Below are 22,552 nucleotides of genomic sequence, written 5' to 3'. Positions count from 1 at the left end.
TTGAAGCCAATTTTACCTCACTGCCTAAGCCAGAACGAGCCTTGCCGACATTCAACACCCCAAGATGGCAGCAGCCTGGTCCCGGATGAGGTCGGCTACTCAGACAACAAACACAGTATGGGGTGCAGCAGGCCGACAAGGGCTGATACCCTCAACTGACTCGTTGGTGGACTTGAACAGGAAAAGTGGTGGGACGGAGTGCATAATTCCATTGGCTATGGTTTGTTAACAGTCAGCTTCTTAATATGTTCTTAGGGCTCTAAAACAGCATGTTATTAATGCCTATCTTATATTTTCACTGTTTTACTTTTCAGTGGGGGGGAGGCGGAGCGGGCGGGTAGTGGCCTACAGTGTTGTGCTTCATGTACCCCTAGATCTTTGATTCGTGATGGGACAACAAATCTTTTTGTTTTAGGATTTGGGAAACAGCGGAGTCCAAATTGTGTTCTTTGTTGCAGATTTATCAGCTTGTTATTGTTCATTTCAATTTCTGCGTTATGCAAACTGTGATGCTCAAATACTATATGTCTTCAGGTTAAAGGGCTATAGTGGAAGTGTCGTTGATGCACTTTTTTATTCTTAGCAGTGGTCATGGTTAACATAATCTCCCTTAATGTAAAGGGTCTCAATACCTATAGGAAGCGCTTTCTCCTTAGGAAGGAACTAATACATCTCAAGGCTGACATAGCCTTTATTCAAGAAACCCACTTGAAACGTAAATATAAGTAAATATAACCACCTCTTAGCCTTTAAGGAATATCCACATGTCTACTTGGCTGCCAGTGGGAGTACAATAAATATGCTGGTACGGACATATTATTTTCGGCTCAGTTGGTATTTGATCTTCTCTTACATCTCTCTGACCCCTCCGGAAGATTCCCCCTGGTAAAAATCCAACTTGGCTCCCATATTTATATCTTAATTTCACTTTATGCCCCTAACCGGGCTCAGGAGGCTTTTCTGCAGGAATACATGGCCTATTGCTACATCATGCGGAAGGTGCTATTATTGTAGGGGGTGATTTTAATTTGAACTTATGCCCGGCTCTAGATGCTTCCAAAACTTTTATACTTATTCTCATCTCTACTGGTAGGAGCGTAAAATGGACCCTTGTCCATTTTACGCTCCTGGCAGAAAAAAAAGTTTGATTTTATCTGGAGGCGGCGTCCCCCCAGACTAGCCAGACAGGTGCTTTATTTGCCGAAAATTCAGGGAGGCATGGCAGTACCCAACCTTAACTGGTATTACAACGCTTCCCAAATGCAGGCCATACTGGATTTCCATAGACGCAAAGCTCCAAAGCAATGGGTCCATATTGAACAAACTATTGTGGGTCCTATAGAATTAACTGCTATGATGTGGCAACTGCGCCATACCTGGCGCCCGGTTGCCAGAATCGCTTGGTCACTGAGCATCACTCTACGCATCTGGGCTCACAACAGACAAAGGCTGGTTGGGAATTATCAATATTTTTATCTATCTTCCCTAATGAATAACAAGCAACTCCCTATTGGTTTTCAGACTCAACGCCTAACTGCATGGCGGAAACAGGAGCTCAATACTGTGGGGCAATTATTTACTCAAGGGCATCTTATCCCTAGAGATAGACTATTTGTGTCTTACCATCTCGATTATCGAGACTTTCTGGCCTATGCGCAAGTCTCACACTTTGTGATTAGTATTCAAAGATCTAATTCCCTATGGCTGGGACGGTCTTTATTGGAGTCTTATGTCCTTAACAGTGATGGGATTAAGGGGTCAATATCCAAATTATATCAACTATTTTTTCCATCCACAGAAGAGCCTTGCAAGTTCATTATTCAATGGGAATCCAACTTGGGTAGATAGTTGGGCGCCAAATCTTCTATATCAGCTTAACTACAAGAGAACAGTTACTAAAGCTCTTGAAAAAGCTGGGAAATAGCAATCTGTTATTAGAGCTCTGTTGTTAAAGCTGAGAGATAGCAATCTGTTATTAACGGAGTTGCTGGATATAGCAATCTGTTATTATTTAGAATAGTTGTGGGTGGATCCTTGGACCAGTGGCAGGTGACCACGCCCTCGGGGGAGATCCCGAGAGGGACTACTGGTCAGGCTTAGTGTAGGAGGCAGACACACATTAGATCTTTTATTAGACAATATGTTAAAACACCAAACATGGCAGTAGTGAGCTGGAAGCACCCGGCTGGGCTGAAGCCCCTCAGGTACTGGAACAGCGATCCCAAGGTGGCTGAGCTGTAGAGAAACTAAGAAAGTGAGTAGGCAAGACATGCAGAGTTCAGGAACAAGTCCCTGATGGTGGAAAGAAGGTGGAAAGAAGGCAAAACGATTACTGGCATGGTTAAAAGGGGAGGTGAAAGGAGCTATTTTAGCCAAAAGATCTTCATTCAAAAATTGGAAGAAGGATCCAACAGAAGAAAATAGGATAATGCATAAACATTGGCAAATTAAATGTAAGACATTGATAAAACAGGCTAAGAGAGAATTTGAAAAGAAGTTGGCTGTAGAGGCAAAAACTCACAGTAAAAACCTTTTTTAAATATATCCGAAGCAGAAAGCCTGTGAGGGAGTCAGTTGGACCGTTAGATGATCGAGGGGTTAAAGGGGCACTTAGAGAAGATAAGGCCATCACGGAAAGATTAAATGATTTCTTTGCTTCGGTGTTTACTGAAGAGGATGTTGGGGAGGTACCCGTACTGGAGAAGGTTTTCATGCGTAATGATTCAGATGGACTGAATCAAATTACGGTGAACCTAGAAGATGTGGTAGACCTGATTAACAAACTGAAGAGTAGTAAATCACCTGGACCGGATGGTATACACCCCAGAATTCTGAAGGAACTAAAAAATGAAATTTCAGACCTATTAGTAAAAATTTGTAACCTATCATTAAAATCATCCATTGTTCCTGAAGACTGGAGGATAGCAAATGTAACCCCAATATTTAAAAAGGGCTCCAGGGGCGATCCGGGAAACTACAGACTGGTTAGCTTGACTTCAGTGCCAGGAAAAGTAGTGGAAAGTGTTCTAAACATCAAAATCACAAAACATATAGAAAGACATGGTTTAATGGAACAAAGGCAGCATGTCTTTACCCAAGGCAAGTCTTGCCTCACAAATCTGCTTCACTTTTTTGAAGGAGTTAATAAACATGTGGATAAAGGTGAACCGGTAGATGTAGTATACTTAGATTTTCAGAAGGCGTTTGACAAAGTTCCTCATGAGAGGCTTCTAGGAAAAGTAAAAATTCATGGGATAGGTGGCGATGTCCTTTCGTAGATTGCAAACTGGCTAAAAGACAGGAAACATAGTAGGATTAAATGGACAATTTTCTCAGTGGAAGGGAGTGGACAGTGGAGTGCCTCAGGGATCTGTATTGGGACCCTTACTTTTCAATAAATTTATAAATGATCTGGAAAGAAATACGACGAGTGAGATAATCAAATTTGCAGATGATACAAAATTGTTCAGAGTAGTTAAATCACAAGCAGTTTGTGATAAATTGCAGGAAGTGTTGCGGTTCTGGCCGCGAGCACCGTGGCCAAGCCCTTACCTCCGGGCTCCTGGTCCTGCTCCCGCTTTCAGAGGGCTGGTTTGTGGCCTGTTTGGCGGTGTCCCCACTGGGGCTGCACCGCTGTGAGTTCTCCCATGGATGCCCTGCTCCTAGGCGCGCGCACGCGCCAATTGGACGCTTTTCTAGGCCGTTTCCCACCAGTGCTGACTCCGCCCAAATCCTGACGTCAGACGCCACGGTCTTGATAAGCCAGCCACGGCCATCCAGTTTTTGCCTTGCAACGGGTTAGCCTCCTGGTTCCCTGTTGCATTGTGCCTGGAGCGACCCGCCTTGATTCGTCGCTCCGTTCCTGCTACAGTACCTGCTTGGGACCTGCTTGCCAGCTACCGTGCCTGCTTGGTTCCTGCTTGCCCGCTACAGTGCCTGCCTGGTTCCTGCTTGCTTGCTACAGTTCCTGCCTGGTTCCAGAACCCGAACCCAGTTACAGTATTGCTCTTGTCCTAGTCTGGTTCCAGTTACCTGACCTGACCCACTACCCGCCTAAGTCCTAGCGGCTGGGCCCCTACAGGCTCCTCCCGGGTGGGCTTCGGCTTCCAAGGGTGAAGCCACCTAAGTCCCAGCGGTTGGGCTCCTACGGGCTCCTCCCAGGGAAGTACCAGCTTCCAGGGTGAAGAGCATCTACGTCCTGCCTGAACATCTGCCTCCCAGCCTGCTGTTCATTAGAGACATTGACCATCTTTCCCAGTCTCCAGCAGGTCGGCCCAAGGGTCCACTAAACAGAGACTCCCATAACAGGAAGACCTTGTGAGACTGGAAAATTTGGCATCAAAATGGCAGATGAAATTTAATGTGGATAAGTGGAAGATGATGCACATAGGGAAAAATAACCCATGCTATAGTTATACAATGTTAGGTTCCATATTAGGTGCTACAACCTAAGAAAGTGATCTAGGTGTCATAGTGGATAACACATTGAAATCGTCGGTTCAGTGTGCTGCGGCAGTTAAAAAAGCAAAAAGAATGTTGGGAATTATTAGAAAGGGAATGGTGAATAAAACGGAAAATGTCATAATGCCTCTGTATCGCTCCATGGTGAGACCGCACCTTGAATACTGTGTACAATTCTGGTTGCCGCATCTCAAAAAAGATATAATTACGATGGAGAAGGTACAGAGAAGGGCAACCAAAATGATAAGGGGAATGGAACAGCTCCCCTATGAGGAAAGACTAAAGAGGTTAGGACTTTTCAGCTTGGAGAAGAGACGGCTGAGGGGAGATATGATAGAGGTGTTTAAAATCTTGAGAGGTCTAGAACGGATAGATGTGAATTGGTTATTTACTCTTTCGGATAATAGAAAGACTAGGGGGCACTCCAGGAAGTTAGCATGTGGCACATTTAAAACTAATCGGAGAAAGTTCTTTTTTACTCAACGCACAATTAAACTTTGGAATTTGTTGCCAGAGGATGTGATTAGTGCAGTTAGTATAGCTGTGTTTAAAAAAGGATTGGATAAGTTCTTGGAGGAGAAGTCCATTACCTATTAATTAAGTTGACTTAGAAAATAGCCACTGCTATTACTAGCAACGGTAACATGGAATAGACTTAGTTTCTGGGTACTTGCCAGGTTCTTATGGCCTGGATTGGCCACTGTTGGAAACAGGATGCTGGGCTTTGTCTGACTCAGTATGGCATGTTCTTATTCTTTTGTAACACTCACACAATAGTCTCTTGAGGCAGCCCAGGAGTTGGTATGCATTAGGCCCTCGAGGAGCGAGTACCTGGTTCCAGGGAAAGCTCTGAGAGATAGATAGAAACTCACTGATGTTATAGGCAACAAAGACTTCTTAGTAAGCAGTATATTAAACCACCAAAGGTGGCAGTAGTGAGATGGAAGTGCCAGGCTGGGCTGTAGTCCCTCAGGTACTGGAACAGCGATCCCAAGGTGGCAGAGCTGTAGAGAAACTAAGAAAGTGAGTAGATAGGATATGCAGAGTTCTGGAACAAGTCCTTGATGATAACACTCACACCATAGTCTCTTGAGGCAGCCCAGGAGTTGGAATGCAGTAGGCCCTCGAGGAGCGAGTACCTGGTCCCAGGGAAAGCTCTGAGAGATAGATGGAAACTCAATAATGTTGTAAGCAGCGATGACCTCTTAGCAGAAGTGGTACTCAGGAGCTGGTCCGGGACGTGGGCCCTCGAGGAGCGAGTATCGGTTTCGGACTGCGATCTGAAATGAAAAGAGAGAGCGAGGCCCACGAGGAGTGGGTACCTCTAGTGAAGTCCGAGGAGGCAGAGTAGCTAGGTTTGCGGAGAGCGAGTCCTATCCGCGACGATACCCGGAGGTAGCGAATCCCATACCTTGCTAACTCGTCTTGTTAGCGAAAACTGAGACCTTAAATATCTGGAGCTGATTATGTCATCTCAGGGGGACGCCCCTGAGGTTCACGCCAACGCCGGTACAACAGTCGGGCCGCGCGCGCGCACGCGCCCTTAGGCATCTGGTCAACATGGCGGCTTGCAGCGTCGAGCCGGTCCGGGAACGCTGGAGGAGGACGGCCAGGAGACGCCGCAGCAGCTAGCCTTCCATCAACCCCGAAGGGAGTCGCCAACGAGGTAAGGTGGGCGGAGCAGAGACGTCAGACAGCGACGGACACAACAAGAACTGCTTCAAAATGATCTATAAGTGGTACTATACACCAGATAAACGCAATCTTGTGTGGGTGTCGGAGTCAGAGGTCCGACGCGCGCGTTTCGCGGTCCGCTGCTTCGGAAGTTATATTTTCTATATTTTAAGTAAAAATGAAAAAAAACGAAGTATAAATCTTGAACTGTTTGGACCGATGATTAAAGAAGACCCATTAAAGTGCACAAATACAAGTATTAACTTGAATGTACAGTGGGTGGTATGATGGTCCCTAATTTAATATAGACATTCCTACATTGAGTAAAAATTATTATAGCATTAGTAAACTAAAAGTGTATGATACCATGTCACCAATTTATGTTTATACAAATCGTGGACTCACATACAAAGAGATATCTTATATATTAGGATTGGAAAAGGCCAATGTTTAAAGTGAATCTGTAGAAAGTGTTTAGTGGCTGCCCACACAAAAGCTTTATGGCAAGTGCATTGCTTGGCCTCACAACATTAGCAGGCCTCTCAAGCATGGGGAGAGAAGGCTAGGCCCTGGCGCAATGGCATGCAGATCTAACTGTACAAGCCCTTTGTCATGTCAGCGATGCTGTTACATCCTCCACAGCACCCCCCATGTCTGTGCCATTTGCTGCAAACAAATAGCCAGAGAAAAAAAATAGAGAAAGAAGCATCTCTCTTACCTACAAGCCAGCCGTCACCGTAGAAGCCGTCCTCAAAATTTTCAAAGAGGCCCAATTGCCTAAGTATAAAGGAATTGTGCATGGCTCCTGGGTACCTGGCCACATGTCGAGGATGTGCAATCAAGCATCACATACCATTTGCAAAAGCTTTCTGTTGCGGAAGATCTCCTCCCTGTCATGGGGTGGGATGATCCCTATGTGAGAGCAGTCAGTGCCCAGAACATTGGAAAAATGAGCTATGGCATAAAAGCTCTTGTTAATTCCATCAAGTCCTGCCTGTCCTGAGGAAATGCTATGTAGCGAATTATGCGATCAGATATAGTTGTTATAACCTGGCTCAGACAGTGGGGAAAAGTGGTTTGGGACATTAGCCTGTTGATTCCTACTGTCATCTGTAAGGACTCCTACTGTCATCTGTAAAGGATTACTCTCAATTCCGAACATTAGATCGGCTCACTTATGCAAAGTAAGAGAGCGAGCTATATCAATTGCGGGACCCAAATATTGGAACAAAATGCCACTGGATCTGAGATTACAGAAAGATAAGAAACAATTTCGGAAAGGACTAAAAACATGGCTGTTCCGTCAAGTATATGCAGACGAGTAAAGTGAATATAGGAGTCTTTAGGCATTTTTAGCGTGTTTTAACCTTTTACTTATATTGCTTTTACTTTTTAGCTTTTGGTAATTTTACAGTTTTAAAAATATAGTTTTTAGTGATATTTATAATATAATAAGTTTATTTTTTCTATTTTCCCCTTTTTACTGTGATAAATTGTGAACCGTCGAGATGGACCTTGTCTGCACAACGGTATATAAAACTGTTCAAACAAATAAATAAATAAATGCCAGGAAATGCAGGCTTGCCAATAGTTTGGTGAGCCCTGGAATAGCGTGAGACCTTTCCGTGACCAGATCCCCTCGGATTTCTTCATATAATTCCAGGATAGCCTGAGAGCTGAGGCGATACTTGCTAAATACATAATCTTTCAGCATTCCCAGCAGTAAAACTTGTGCAGGAAAGATGCACTCCCTGTATTTCCTCCACCATGGCCGCCTGTGTGCCAAGTGCTGCCGAGGGTCACAACCCTCTCCCTGAGGGGCCAGTGGCTCAGGCTCTGGTGCAGGGACTTCCCTAGTTGGGGTTGGAACTTCCCTTGTCTGTTTTGTGGTTGTTGTTTTTGATGTTGTCTGTGACAAGCATCCTGAAGCAGCCAGTATCCAACAAGTAAATCTGTCACAAAAATAATCGGTTTAGGAAGCCAGTCTAGGTAAGAAAATTGGCCCAGGAGGACATGGTAGGTGTGACTGATAGAAGGCCTCATTTTATCACACACGATAATAGCAATAATAGCCTCAATCCGCAATAATGGCCACAGATGCGTGATAAAAACGTTTTGTCTCTTCTGCTGCAAAACAAAAAGTGAAGTTATTTCTGACATTAAATCCTATGTTAGTGTGCATTAATCTATTATGGAATGTGGGTAGAACACCATAATTTACATTAACTACTCCCACCTCCCATTAGAGCCCTAATGCATTTTAATAAATGACCCTGTTAGCTGGCCAACTAAACTCCTCCCAGCTATGCCCCTGGAACAATCCTAATTTAGGGGACCATTCATCATTTTGCAATAGGCCATTATTGCATATGTATGCAAATTAAAAATGTTTTATTCAACAGGGAGGCGTTTGGGTGGAGTTTATGGAGATTAGGGGCTGCCAGTGCTGTGTGCGATAAACTATCGTGGGCAATTTTGCAGGAAATAGGTACAGCTTTTCCTTTGGCACTACGGGGGCGAAAATGACTAGCGCGGCCGATATTGCAGCATACGATAACGCCATGTGTGTTACCATATGCTGAGATGCTTGCTCATGCCCCTTTTCCTATCGTGGGTGATCATTTCGCTATTATAGTGAAATGATGAATCTAGGCCTTAGCCAGCTGTCTTATTAGCCAGCTAGAATTTAGCTAGATAATTGTCCAAATATTCATTTAGATAGCTAACTTCTGAATTAGCAGCTAAATGCTTTGGAATATGGACCTCCTTGTTAATAAGGAGAGAATCCCTGGAGCAAAACAGTCTTGTGGTACCTTTATTTCAGAATTTTTCCCCCTTCCCAATTAAGGTAATATGCAAAGTTGGGGGTTGAATCTCTGTTTAATCCAGATATAGGCCTTCAAAGTACCATACCAAGAGCTTTTTGTGCTATTTTCATTCAGATTCAGTTACTGTAATCAATATTGTCAGAAATAATGTAGCAACACTCTTCTTCTGCCTTTGTTTACCATATTAATTGAGTGAATAGGAAATGTGAAATAACTTTGTCTTTTCAGCACCTTCACTACAGCGTCAGTGTCAACTCCAGTGGAGGAAAAGCATGAATCTTCAAGCAGACGATCTCCCTCTTCTCCAAGTAAAGGTAGTGCAAGAGAAAAATCTCCAAGGTATGGTACACTGAATTAATTTTTAATTACTCACGTAACATATCAAATCATTAAAGTTCATATCCCATTTTTTGTTCTTATAAACTTTCAAAAATTCTATTCAGCCTGTCATTAAAACACGAAAGGAAAGGTTGTGGTAGGTACATGCAAGTCACATTGCCATAAATTAAAAATTCTGTAAAAAGTTGGACCTTTCATATTTCAGTGCTCGTGAATGTTAAACATTTAGGAGTACATTTTTTAAACATTTGCACTTATGAAATTGGAAGTTATGCATTTAAGTCATATTTAGCAAAAACCCAAAGTATGAATATAAATATAAATGTGAAAAGAAAAAGGGACAGTTTAGGGTCGTTCCAAGGTGGGGTTCAGAAGTTTGCGCACAGGTTGCCATTTAGCAAATGGTATGCATGCATACATTACCAAACTTGTCCATATGCTTTTACACCTGTTAATTAAGTCACTGAAAAGAAATAGCACTTCTCTTATGTCTAAATTTTTTGGGTGGGAGGTTTTGGTTAAGTGGTGGGGTGTCAGGGTGAAGTGCTGGAAGATCTGGGTGAACTGGTGGAGGTATCAGCAAACTAGCAATAACAAATACATGCACAAGTCTTTTCATAAGTGGAGTATGCACATTCTTTAAAAATTTGTCTCCACATTTGACTCAGGTTTATTGTGTGCCATAAATCTTCTATATAAATAAAAATGTAAAATAGTTTGTACAAAATCACTAATCTCAGAAACTACTGCACCGATTGCTTTCAAATTTGGACACAACCTTCCTTTCGCATACGGGAAGGTTCTTCTATACTTACATTACATACATGTCACACCTGTGACAGGTAAAAAAGGTTTAAACATTTTTGTCTGGAAAACAGCGCCATCTGTTGGACGTATGCGCCATCTGTTCCACGTTAACGCAACACACGGTACACTCATGATTTCACCATTCCATATCAACGTTTCCCATTGCATTGTTACATTCCATTTTCACACATTTACATTTACTGTGTTTTTCGCTCCATAACACGCAGTTTTTTCCGACAAAAGTGGGGGGGAAATGTCTGTGCGTCTTATGGAGCGATTAGGAAAAAAGTCTAAAAATATTACAAACACACCCCCACCCTCCTGCCCCCCCCCCCCAGACATGCCAAATTAATTTACTACAATCCCCCACCCTCCCGAACCCCCAAGACCTGCCTAAAGTCCTTGGTGGTCCAGAGGGGGTCCAGGAGCGGTCCGGGAGTCATCTCCTGGACTTGGGCCATCGGATGCCACCAATTAAAATGGCATCCGACGGCCCTTTGCCCTTACTATGTCACTGGGGTCCAACAATGGCGGCGGTAGCCCCTATGACATAGTAAGGGCAAAGGGCCATCAGCGCCATTTTGATTACTGGCAGCCGACAGCCCTTTGCCCTTACTATGTCACAGGACCTACCGCTGCCATTGGTCGACCCCAGTGACATAGTAACGGCAAAGGGCCGTCGGCGCCATTTTCATAGCTGGCAGCCGACGGCCCAAGTCCAGGAGATCGCTCCCGGACTGCTCCTCGACCCCCGCTGGACCACCACCGACTTTTGGCAGGTCTTGAGGGGGTGGGGTGTTGTACTAAATTCATTTGGCTGATCTTGAGAAGGGGTCACGAGGGTGGGAGGGGGTTGTATTTAATTATTTTGGCAGGTCTTGGGGCGGCAGGAGGGTGGGGGGTTATATTTCATTATTTTGGCAGGTCTTGGGGGGGCAGGAGGATGAGGGGTTGTATTTACTTAATTTCCCAGGTCTTGGGGGGGGGGGCAGGAGGGTGGGGGGTTATTATTTGATTTAAAGGGTTGGGATGGGGGGGTTTGGGGTGGGGGGGTTTCCCACAGAAATAGAAAGACTAAAGTTTTCTGATCTGAAGGGTAGGCAGTAAGCGGGGGGAGGTCACAGTGAGGGGAGGGAGAATGAGGGGGGAGGTGAGTATGAGGGGAGAGAGTTGGAGTGGGGACAGGGGAGGGAAGGGGGGTGAGTGACCAAGGGGGAGGAGGATGAGTGACTGAGGTAGATGAGCAAGGGGAAGTGGGAGGGAGGGAAAAGAACCTGACTCTGCCACTGCAACGCGTGGCCGGGTACCGCTAGTACTTTTATAAAATGGAAAGAAAAGGTATGCAGTTTTCTGCATTACAAGTATGTGCATGTACCGAAACATATGCCATGTATTTTCAGGATAGATATACACAGTATTTTGTAAACTGTGCAGCTCCCACCACACAGGTTATAAAATTCTGCTGTAACTTTAGATGCACTGACTTATTCACATTGGGGTAGATTTTCAGACCGCGCGAATAGGCGTACTTTTGCTGGCGCATCAGGCGCAAGCAAAAGTACGCGGGATTTTAGTAGATATGCGCGGAGCCGCGCCTATCCGCTAAAATCCGGGATCGGCGCGCGCAAGGCTATGGATTCTGTATAGCCGGCGCGCGCCGAGCCGCGCAGCCTACCTCCGTTCCCTCCCCTCACCTTCTCCTCCCTTCCCCTACCTAACCCACCCACCAGGCCCTGTCTAAACCCCATCCTTACCTTTGTCGGAGGATTTACGCCTCCCTCTGGGAGGCGTAAATCCCCGCGCGCCAGCGGGCCGCTAGTGCGCCGGGACACAACCTGGGGGCGGGTCCGGAGGGCGCGGCCACGCCCCCAAAACGGCGCTGCACTCGGTCCTGCCCCCGACACACCCCCGACACGCCCCCTCCGAAAACCCTGGGACTTACGCGAGTCCCGGGGCTCTGCGCGCGCCGGTAGGCCATTGTAAAATAGGCTCACCGGCACGCAGGGCCCTGCTCGCCTAAATCCGCCCAAATCCAGGCGGATTTAGGCGAGCAGGGCTCTTAAAATCCGCCCCATTATTGAAAATTCCCTTCTTAAAGAGTCTTCAGGAGGACTAAATTGGAACATGGGGTAATTTTAATTGGTTGACTTTGTCCAGATACTCAGCCACAGTTAACCAGCTAATGTTACAGATAAACATTCACTTTAACTGCCCAAAACTTGTGTGGTTAGATTTCTGTGGCTACACTTATGTACACAAATTTAGCTGGTTAAGATCCCAGGCACACCTAGTCCTGGCCCCAATTTTGTCCTGCTAAATTTATATATACATCAATTTTGTGAGAATAGATTTTAGACGGTCAGGGAAGGGGGGACTAAGGAATTTTTAACAGGTTGGATTTATGAGTTTAAAAGCTGATTTCAAGAAGGTTAGGCCAATTTCAGGAAGGCAAAATTTCTAAACGCCATAAATGAATCCTTCATGGAGCAGCTGGTCCTAGAATCAGTGAGAGGAGAGGATACTTTAGAGCTAATTGTAACCAGTTATTTTTTTTTAGAAAATATTCAGCTGAACGTAGCCAGCTAGGCTTTTGGTTGAAAATTCACCTAAATGTAGCCAGTTCAAATTTGACTGACTAGGTTCATAAATGTATCTGGTTAGCTCTATTAACAAAAAAAAAAACCAAAACATAAAGGCAGAGATCATTTATTTCCTTCTTTATATTATGAAAAGCCATGTGCAAGACCCTGACTCCTGAACCCCTCATCTGCTCCCTGCCTTACAAAATAAAATAAGTGAAAGAGCCTAAACTCTCCATTTCATTCCAATTCGCTTCTGAGCATTAAATAAAATAAGCAGCAGGAACCAGAACCTCTTCCCCCTCCCATTTTATTTAAGGACTAGAGAAGAATTAGGATGGGGTGGGGAGGATTTAGGCACATGCCATTTATTTTTGCTAATGGAAGGGAATGGGAAGGGGAGTAGGGGATGCTGGACATGTTTTATTCTCACAGGACAAGCAGGATGGTAGTCCTCACAGATGGGTGACATCATCAGATGGAGCCACGTGGGGTCCCCCTTCAGTCTCCTTTTTTTCCGTGGTGCTGTTGCCTCACGGTTTGTGGAGCTCTTCACTGCTTTTTCCTCACAGAAGAATTCATCATTGTTTTCACCGTTTTTTCCCGCTCCAGGGTTCCCCTTCGTGAATTGAGTTCGTCCAACATTTGGTAGGTTTATTTTTCGAATTGTGGTCCATCCCCGAGCATCTGCCTCCCCCCCAGTGGCTGCAGGCCACTGACCATGCGCCATCTTTTTACAATTGCTACCAGGTTTCGGAAGTGGACCCAGTGCCCCAGACTATGTCTATTACGGACCTGCACAACATCTGCATTCTTTGCCTGGGGCCTTCCCATGACGTCCATCAGTGTCCCAGCTGTGCTCAGATGACCCCCAAAGGCTGGTGTACCCACCTGGACAAGATGGAGCACTTGTTCAGTTCCAGACAATCGGATTCCATCGACTCCAGTCCCGGGTACGTCAAGTCCCGGGGATCGATCTGACTCAGGACCTTCACCCTCTGTGCCCCGCCGCAATGAACAAGGTGCGGGAGATCGCCCTTCACCAGCGTCTAGCCAATCCAAGGCCTCGGGATCGTCTTCCTCTGCACCAGAGAAGGACCAAGCCAAGCATTGAGGGAAGCACTGACACCGGCACTGATGATCATCATCGCATGGTGCTGGCACCAATGTCGGAGGGGCATCGGCTCCGGCCGAACCCCCTCCGAAGCTGCCCCGAGGCGAGGACGTGCCATTCTCCTCCAAAGCCGGGAGCCCAGGGTGTTCCCCACTGATCTCAGTGTCGGGTACCAAGCCTCCGTGGACCCCCATGGATACTCCGGTTACGCCCCACCTGACTTCTCCTCCTGTGTTGGTGTTCACTACACCCACTTTTCGGGAGGAGTTGGACCGTGACGTCCAACAGGCAGTGCTCAGTGCCCCCCAGGGCCTCCAGCAATCACCGACGCCGGCCCCCATACTGTAGCTGGCGCCCTCGATGTTGGCGCCTTTGCTGGAAAGGTTGAACAAGCTGCTCAGTGCTTTACTAACGCAGCCGGTGCCCAGAGGTTCTCCAGTGCCCCATCCGCCACCAGTTTCGCCCTTCTATACTATCCCACTTCCAGGTTCTTCAGAGGAGGAGGATGTGGCACCATGCCTGTCACCACAGGCAGCCCCAGTGCAGGATCCACCACGGTGCAGGATTCAGTTCCCGGGCCATCGGGTCCCCCGGGGACCTCTGAGCAGCCATCAATTCTGGAGCCCCAAGACCCAGAGTTTGGCATCCTCCTTTGACCCAGAAAGCTTGGTGGTGAGGAGGAGGCCCCTTATGATCCATGGGGCAATGCTTCCTCTGAGTTTTCTTTGGACACCTCTGACGATATTCCGTCAGAGCCTTCGCCTCCGGACAAGAGGTACCGCTCGCCCCCGGAGGACTTATGTTTTGCCAGTTTCATTCGGGCGATGGTGGAGACCATTCCATTCCAACTACTGATGGAAGAGGATGCCCGCCATGAAATGTTGGAGGTCCTCCAATTCGTAGACGTACCTAAGGAGGTGGTGGCTGTCCCAGTACATGAGGTCCTCCTAGAGCTCCTCTATCGATATGGGAACATCCAGACTCCGTGGCTCCGGTTAACTGGAAGACAAATACCATTTATCTAGTGCAACACTCCCTGGGCTTCCAAAAGAGCCAGCTCCTACACCAGTCCGTGATGGTGGAGTCGGCTCAGAAGAAGGCGAAGAGGGCCCGCACTCACTCCTCTGCCCCTCCAGGGAAGGATCAAAGAGCCTTGGATGCCCTGGGCTGCAAGGTCTTCCAGTGGGTGATACTCATTGCCTGAATAGCGGCATATCAATTGTACATGAATCAGAACAACCGTAACCTCTACAAGCTGTTGCGTCCGTCAGTCTCAGACAGCTTCAACCTCTGTGCCTCACCTTTCTTTCTGCTCTCCCTGCTAGCCTTGGGAAGATGGCTACCGCCGCGTCTGCATGCCGCTCTCTCCGGCGTCCTTGGAACAGCAATGGAAAGGCTATCTGCCATGTTTCTCCTGAGGGCCTCCTAGGGTGCGCGCTCGCATGCCACCCACGTCTTTATCCATGTCATGGCGGGAATCTCGGGGGCATCCCCCTCGAGTGACGTCACACCATCCGGGTATTTAGCCTGCCTTTCATTTGCTAAATAATCGAGTTAGCAAGGATTGGATTAATCTCCGGTCTATGCTACTCTGCCGCTTCCGTGCTGCCACTGGAAGCTCTCTCTGCCCTTCGGGTAATTCATCTAACCTGAGTACCCGCTCCTCCCAGCTCTGCACTGGGAACCTGCAACCAGAACTCCCTATACTACCGTGTGCTGCTAACATCTACCATTGTGAGATGGATCTCCTCTGCCGAGGGTCCCTGGACTGCTACTACTGAATCACCTCACTACTGCCACCTCTGGTGATATTCAGCTGTATAATAAAAGACAAATCTCTGTGTTTGAATGTCTCGAGTCTAGCCTAGTACTGCGGTTCCTCACAGGGCTCCTCCCCGTGGGAGCGGCCATCACCGCAGTACCCAAGAATCCACTCCAACACGCTGGGCCTGGCTTAAGGCTTCTGATCTCTGCCCTGAAGTCCAGGAAAATCTGGCCTAGCTCCCCTGTACAAGGGAAAACCTGTTTGGGGATAAGATCCGAGACGCAGTAGCCAGTTAAAAGATCATCATGAAACCCTGCGTCAATTGTCCGCTACTACCTCAGACCCTTCCTCGGCAACCCGCCATGTGCCAGGTAGGGACCCCAGAAAACATTTCTATAGGCAGCAGAGATACTATCCCCTGGCCTCACGAACTCGTACAGCTCGAGCTGCCCCGATGGGTCAACCCCGCCAACAACGGGCGCCTCGGGCTCAGCCCGCACCTCAGTCCAGCTCATCGGTGGGGTTTTGACTGGTGCAGAGAGAGCAGCAGCTTAACCCTGGTGTCCACAGGTCCCGGCCCACCAGTCGAAGTCCGGCTCTGCTTATTTGCAGACAGCTGGACCCCATCACCATCTACCAATGGGTGTTAAACATCGTAAAACGGGACTACCGCCTAAATCTTCTCAGCATCCTGCCAGACTCCCCTCCCTCACCGGGGTGGAGCCTCGTGGAGCACGCATCAACCCTCAAATTAGAACTCTTTGCCCTGTTGTGGACCAAAGCCGTCAAACCGATTCCCCATGCCCAACAAGGCCAGGGGTTCTACTAAAGGTATTTTCTCATTCGACCTCTGGGCCTTAAACAGGTTCCTCTGGCGGGAGCGGTTCAAAATGGTCTCATTGGGCACCTTGATCCCGCTTCTTAATCAGGGGGATTGGCTCTGCTCTCCCGATTTGCAGGACGCCTCGCACATATTGCAATGTTTCCGCCTAATCAAAGATACCTGCGCTTTGTGGTAGGCCAGAGGCATTTCCAGTACAGGGTTCTTCCCTTTGGGCTTGCCTCTGCACCCCAAGTCTTCACCAAGTGCTTGGCAGTGATGGGAGCACACCTGCACTGCAAGGGGGTACATGTGTTCCCAAATCTACTTGACTGGCTCAACAGGAGTTCCTCGAGGGAGGGAGCCCTACAGTCCCTGAACGCAACAGTCGGGGTCCTCCAATTGCTGGGGTTTCTCATCAATTTTCCAAAATCCCAGCTGACACCATCCCAGCAGCTCAGCTTCATCGGAGCAGACCTGGACACCACAGTATCCAGAGCATTCCTCCCCAGCAATCGCATGGCCACCCTGGCGGGTTTAGCCAGGTCCATTCGTCGCCGACAGAAGGCTTCGGCCCGCCTGTTTATGTGGTTGCTGGGTCATGTGGCATCATTGGTGCACTTTACCTCAATGGCCCTCCTTGCCAAGAGGGTAACACAGTGGACCCTACAGTCCCAGTAGCTCCAAGCCTCTCAGGAACTCTCTGTGCTAGTCAGAATAAGCAAACTGCACCAGCTCTCCCTCACCTGGTGGGCACAGGAAGCCAAGCTGAGCAAGGGACTTCCTTTTCAGCCCCCACCTACTCAGGTGATCCTTACCACAGATGCCTCCAACATTGGCTGGGGTGCCCATGTCAACGGCCTCCGCCCACAGGGAGTGTGACGAAGCCCGAGGCGAGATGTCAGATAAATTTCCTGGAACTCCGGGCGATGAGGTATGCACTCGATGCTTTCCAAAGGTTGTCTTAATATAGACATGTCCCACATGTCCCACAAGGTTGTCTTAATACAGACAGACAACCAAGTGGACATGTGGTACATGAACAAACAGGGGGACACAGGCTCCTACCTCCTCTCTCAGGAAGCAACGCAGATATGGGCCTGGGCCCTATCATGGACCATGCTCCTATGAGCAGTATACCTGGCAGGGATGGAGAATATGGTGGCGAACCGCCTCAGTTGGACATTCTACCACCATGAGTGGTCCCTCAACCCCTCCGTGATGGACAAAATCTTCCGCAGGTGGGGTCTGCCTGACATGAAACTCTTCGCGTCCCCTCAGAACCACAAAGTGAGCCGCTTCTACTCCCTGTTCCGGGAGGACCAGGAACCAGGCATGGATGCCTTCACCCAGTCCTGGAGGACGGATCTCCTATCAGCGTATCCTCCGATTCCACTCATAGGCAAAACCCTCATGAAGCTCCAGCAGGACGGAGGCTCCATGATCCTGATAGCCCAACATTGGCTGTACAGGTCTGGTTTCCGATCCTGTGCGACCTGTCAATCCAGGAGCCCATATGTCTGGGCATCTCTCCTGACCTCATCACACAGGATCAGGGCAGGCTACGCCATCCAAACCTCTAATCATTGGCCCTCACGGCCTGGAGGTTGAAAGGCTAGTGCTACAGTCCCAAGACCTTTTGGACAATGTCTCAAAAGTCTTGGTAGCTTCTCGTAAGCCTTCCACGCAGAAGTCCTACCAATTGAAATGGAAGAGATTCTCGGTCTGGTGTGTGGAGCAGCGTCTCGACCCTTTCACCTGTACCATGCTTCGGCTCCTGGACTATCTGTGGCGTCTCTCAGAGTCAGGATTATAGACTACTTTGATCCAAGTTCACCTGAGTGCCATCAGCACCTACCACCGTGGAGTAGGTGACTCTCCGATCTTGGTGCAGCCCTTAGTGGAGCGCTTCATGAAAGGCTTGCTCCAATTGAAGCCTCCATTACGCCCTCCTGTTGTGGCCTGGAACTTCAACATCTTACTAGCATGGCTCATGCTGTCTCCAGTTGAGCCTTTGCGCTCCTGCGAGTTTAAATACCTCACCTGGAAGGTTCTCTTCCTGGTGGCAATTATGTCCACTTGCAGAATCAGTGAGCTGCAGGTCCTGGTGATCTGTCCACTTTACATGACGTTTTTCCACAACATGCACCTTAAGTTCCTGCCGAAGATGGTGGCTGACTTCCATCTCAATCAGTCTATAGTGTTGCCCACCTTTTTTCTGAAGCCACATTCCCACTGAGGTGAGCGGGCTCTTCATACCTTGGACTGCAAGCGTGCTTTCGCTTTTTATCTGGAGCGCACTCTAGCCCACAGGCAGCCCATCCAACTCTTTCTCTCCTTTGATAAAAACAGACTTGGGGTTGTGGTGGGCAAATAGACTCTGTCCATGGTTGGTGGACTGTATTGCTTTCTGCTATGAGCAAGCGGGCCATACATTTGAAAGCCGTCTAACAGCGCCTTCCATATGGGCCATGGCAGCTTCAAATTAAAAAAGTAATAGATCTTGCGGAAATCTGCAAGGCCACTATGTGGAGTTCCCTCCACATGTTTGCTGCCCACTACTGTCTGGACAAGAATGGTTGACAGGATAGTGTCTTCAGCTAGTTTGTCCTCTGTAACCTGTTCCAAGTGTGAGAACCCAACTCTCCTTACCTGGGCCCATTATGTAGGTCAGTCTATCCCCGTTGTTGCCAACAGCACCCCTTTTGTTGTGCCCTTTGCATGTTATTGGGTGTTCACCCATCTGTGAGGACTTCAATCCTGCTTGTCCTGGGAGAAAGCAGATTTGCTTACCTGTAACAGAGGCTCTCCCAGGACAGCAGGATATTAGTCCTCAGGAAACTCGCCCACCACCCCACGGAGTTGGGTTTGTCCTTATTTTGTTATTTTATTTTTTCACTCGTCTTTTCTACTTTGATATGAGACTGAAGGAGGACCCCATGTGGCTGCAGGGTTAGTGGCATGCCAGACTCCATTTGATGATGTCACCCATCTGTAAGGATTAACATCCTGCTGTCATGTGAGACCACCTGATACAGGTAAGCAACTCTGCTTTTTATGTCAGGAGGGAGAATGGCCGGCCAGATTGAGGCCTGCTATTGCTGCACCTAGATATGACTGGCCAATGTAGAAGGCTAGCACTGAAAATCAGTGCTAACCACCTAACATTCTCCTCCTGACCTAGCCCCATCTCCTGGCCTGCCTAGAATTTGACCAGCTAAATTTAACCACCTAATGAAATTTAGATGGATAAATTTAGCCTGTTCCCTAAGTCGAGTTTCAAAGGCTTTGATTTAGCTTGCTAAGTAAAGATTTAGATCAAATCAAAAGCAGAAAAACTGCTCTATTGCTATGTGAAAGAATATTTTATTAAAAAATTGAATTGCTCAAGGAGTTTTCCGTTGGTATGGAGCGGAGAACAGCAAGCATAACGCGGTGAACAGGAAGCAATAATGTCCACCCGATGTAAAGGAAATTTTTCAGCGAGGCAAGAATCCTGTAAGGTTGGTAACATCCAACACCAGATTCCCCTGAAGAAAGACGCACATCTGAAACACAAACTTGTTTGTGTCGGGATTTCATTTCATCATTTAAAGCAACCAACAGACTCAGGAAGTCATTAAGCACCCGCTTTAAATTGAATATTATTTGAAGATCACATTTGCCTTCCCCGCAAGTAAGGTAACATCTATTAAACCACGGATGTCACTGAAATTATTGGGACTTTAATGTTACTACATTGCAAAAAAAATTTTTTTTTAAAACTTGCTTTTGGAGGTGGTAGGAGGTTGATGATTATAACCAACAGTATATTGGTGCTGGGACACCTACACTATATATGAAACCTTCTACTCTTCCTATAAAAATATTTTTTCTTTCGGTTTTTTTTTTTCAATAATTATAAAACCAATAGATCCATAGGGTGTAGGTACATTGAGTAATAATTGAGATTGTACAAAGAAAACTCCTTGAGCAATTCAATTTAAAAAAAATATTCTTTCACACAGCGATAGAACGGTTTTTCTGCTTTTGATTTGTTCTGGATTTCAGTGGATCGCCGTTTACAGTGGTGGTCATTTTGAGATTTTTCTAAGTAAAAATTTAGCCAGCTTGATGCTTTTGAAAACTGGCCATCTAGTTCTCAGTGAAATGCAGAATCTGGCACAAAGTGTAATAGTGATGGAGCCTCTTGAAAATAATGATCATAATAAAATCCAATTTGACATAATACAATCCAATTTGACATAATCACTGGAGGTAAAATAATAAATAAAACGACTACAGTAGTAGGGTAATCTTGATGTGATTGTATTGTATTTTTATTGCATGTTATTTTTATAAACTGCCTTGGTCAGCTTGCTGTTAGTGGGGTATAAAAGTGTAAGAAATATTTAACTTTTTGCAAGCTCCGGGACTTACACGCATCCTGGGGCTATAGGTCCGGCACGCGTAACCCTTTTAAAATCTGGCCCCATATGTACAGAATAGTTTTAAGGGTTTTTTTTTTTAGCAGATTTCCAAATGCAATAATAGCTATTTAATAATCATATTTTGAAGCCCAGACAAGATGGAATGCACAGGTTTAAAAAAGTGGAAAAAAGAACAAACATCTGCCAGCATGGCAAAATGATGCTATGCAGGGCTGACTCTGGGGTGGGTGGGCTCCCTGGGCAGGAATTGTCTGTGCCTTCATGTCTGTTCTCCCCCACCCACATGACTAGGCACAGCCACCATACTTGGGGTGGATTACAGGGGGTGGCATGCAGGCTTTCTCTGCTACCCTCCAAATTGATGATGGTGGGAGCTGACTTTCTCTTTTGAGTTCTGCTGTGGGTCTCCTCATCCACAGATCATTTTCTTCCTTCCTCATCTCCTCCATGGCTCCCCAACTATAGCTATAGAGGAGTTGTCTGAATGAAGACAGACTGACCTGGGTCCTGGCTCCCAGGTATCAGTTACACTACTGCTAGGTCTGTATTTCCAGTCATGTAGCTCACCTAGTTCTCACAGAGGAAGGACCTCATTTCATCTCCAGGTGGACAACTCTCCCCCAGGGAGGGTCCACAGCACTTAAGCATCTACTTGGGGGCGGTGTGGAGTGAATAGTTTTGGGATCTTTGTTGCTCTTGGTATCCAGTTTCACCTTCTGGTGCTTGTCTTACTAGGTAGTGGCTGCATTGGCTGTAGTATGCTACAGTGAAGCAGGGAGAGGTTCTGGCTGCTGGCTCCATGTCATTTGTGGGTAACTCATTGGCGGTGGGTGCCCCTATGCAGCGGTACCCCTCATCACACAGCACCTAGGTTGACTACCCTGCTCATACTATCCTAAAGCTGATACTGGTGCCGTGAATGAGGCTATTAAAGCCAAAAATGTATTAGATAAGAAATATAAAGCATGACAATGGGGAATTACAAAAGAGCATAACCACTAGCAAATTAGATGTAAACATTAATAAGGCAAAGCAAGAGAGAATTTGAAGAGAGACTTGCAAAAATGAAACAAAAATTAATTATAAAAACTGTTTCAATGTTATGGTTTAGCGGTGTTTGGGTGGATTCTTGGGTACTGTGGCAGATGACCATGCCCACGGGGAGGAGCTCCGTGGGGAGCCACAGTACTGGGCTAGACTCAGGACGCACAAACACAGAGTTAGATCTTTTATTGTACAGCTGATGTATACCACCAGAGGTGGCAGTAGTGAGGTGATCCAGAGTAGCAGTCCCGGGACCCTCAGCAGAGGGAACCCATCTCACTAAGTTGGTATAGGGAGATTCCGGTGCAGGTTTCCCAGCACGGCAATGCTATAGATGAGACAGACTGAGAATTAGATTACTCACTAGATGGTAGCTGTAAGGTTGGCGATTCCACCAGGCTGAAGTTGATGGTTACAGGCACCGAGGCAGGGAGAGCAGGCCCTCGAGGAGTGAGTACCTGATCCCAGTAAGGCACCTGAAATAAAGCAGAGGGCCCTTGCGGAGTGGGTACCCAGGTTAGAGATTGCCCCGAAGGGGAGAGAGAGAGCTTCCAGCGGCAGCACGGAAACAGCAGAGTAGCTTAGACGGGACGAGTCCAATCCTTGCTAACTCAATGAGCTAGCAAACAAGTACAGGCTAAATACCCGGATGGCGTTACGTCACTTGAGGGGGATGCCCCCGAGGTTCGTG

At 47.1% G+C, this 22,552-nt stretch overlaps 1 protein-coding gene across 3 annotated transcripts in view; it reads left to right on the top strand.

Moving 5' to 3' along the window:
* The window catches only part of ARMC3 (armadillo repeat containing 3), a 641,613-nt gene that overhangs the window by 514,029 nt on the left and 105,032 nt on the right, over positions 1 to 22,552 (top strand). For all 3 annotated transcript variants that reach the window (XM_029588706.1, XM_029588705.1, XM_029588707.1), the window contains one exon: positions 9,192 to 9,302. In XM_029588706.1, the coding sequence (XP_029444566.1) occupies positions 9,192 to 9,302 (111 nt within the window). The remainder of the gene's footprint in view (positions 1 to 9,191; positions 9,303 to 22,552) is intronic.

Source organism: Rhinatrema bivittatum, chromosome 2 (assembly GCF_901001135.1).
Source record: "Rhinatrema bivittatum chromosome 2, aRhiBiv1.1, whole genome shotgun sequence".
Classification (NCBI taxonomy): Eukaryota; Metazoa; Chordata; class Amphibia; order Gymnophiona; family Rhinatrematidae; genus Rhinatrema; species Rhinatrema bivittatum.
The sequence above is the reverse complement of the archived record's forward strand: the minus strand, read 5'-3'. Positions and strand labels throughout refer to the sequence as shown.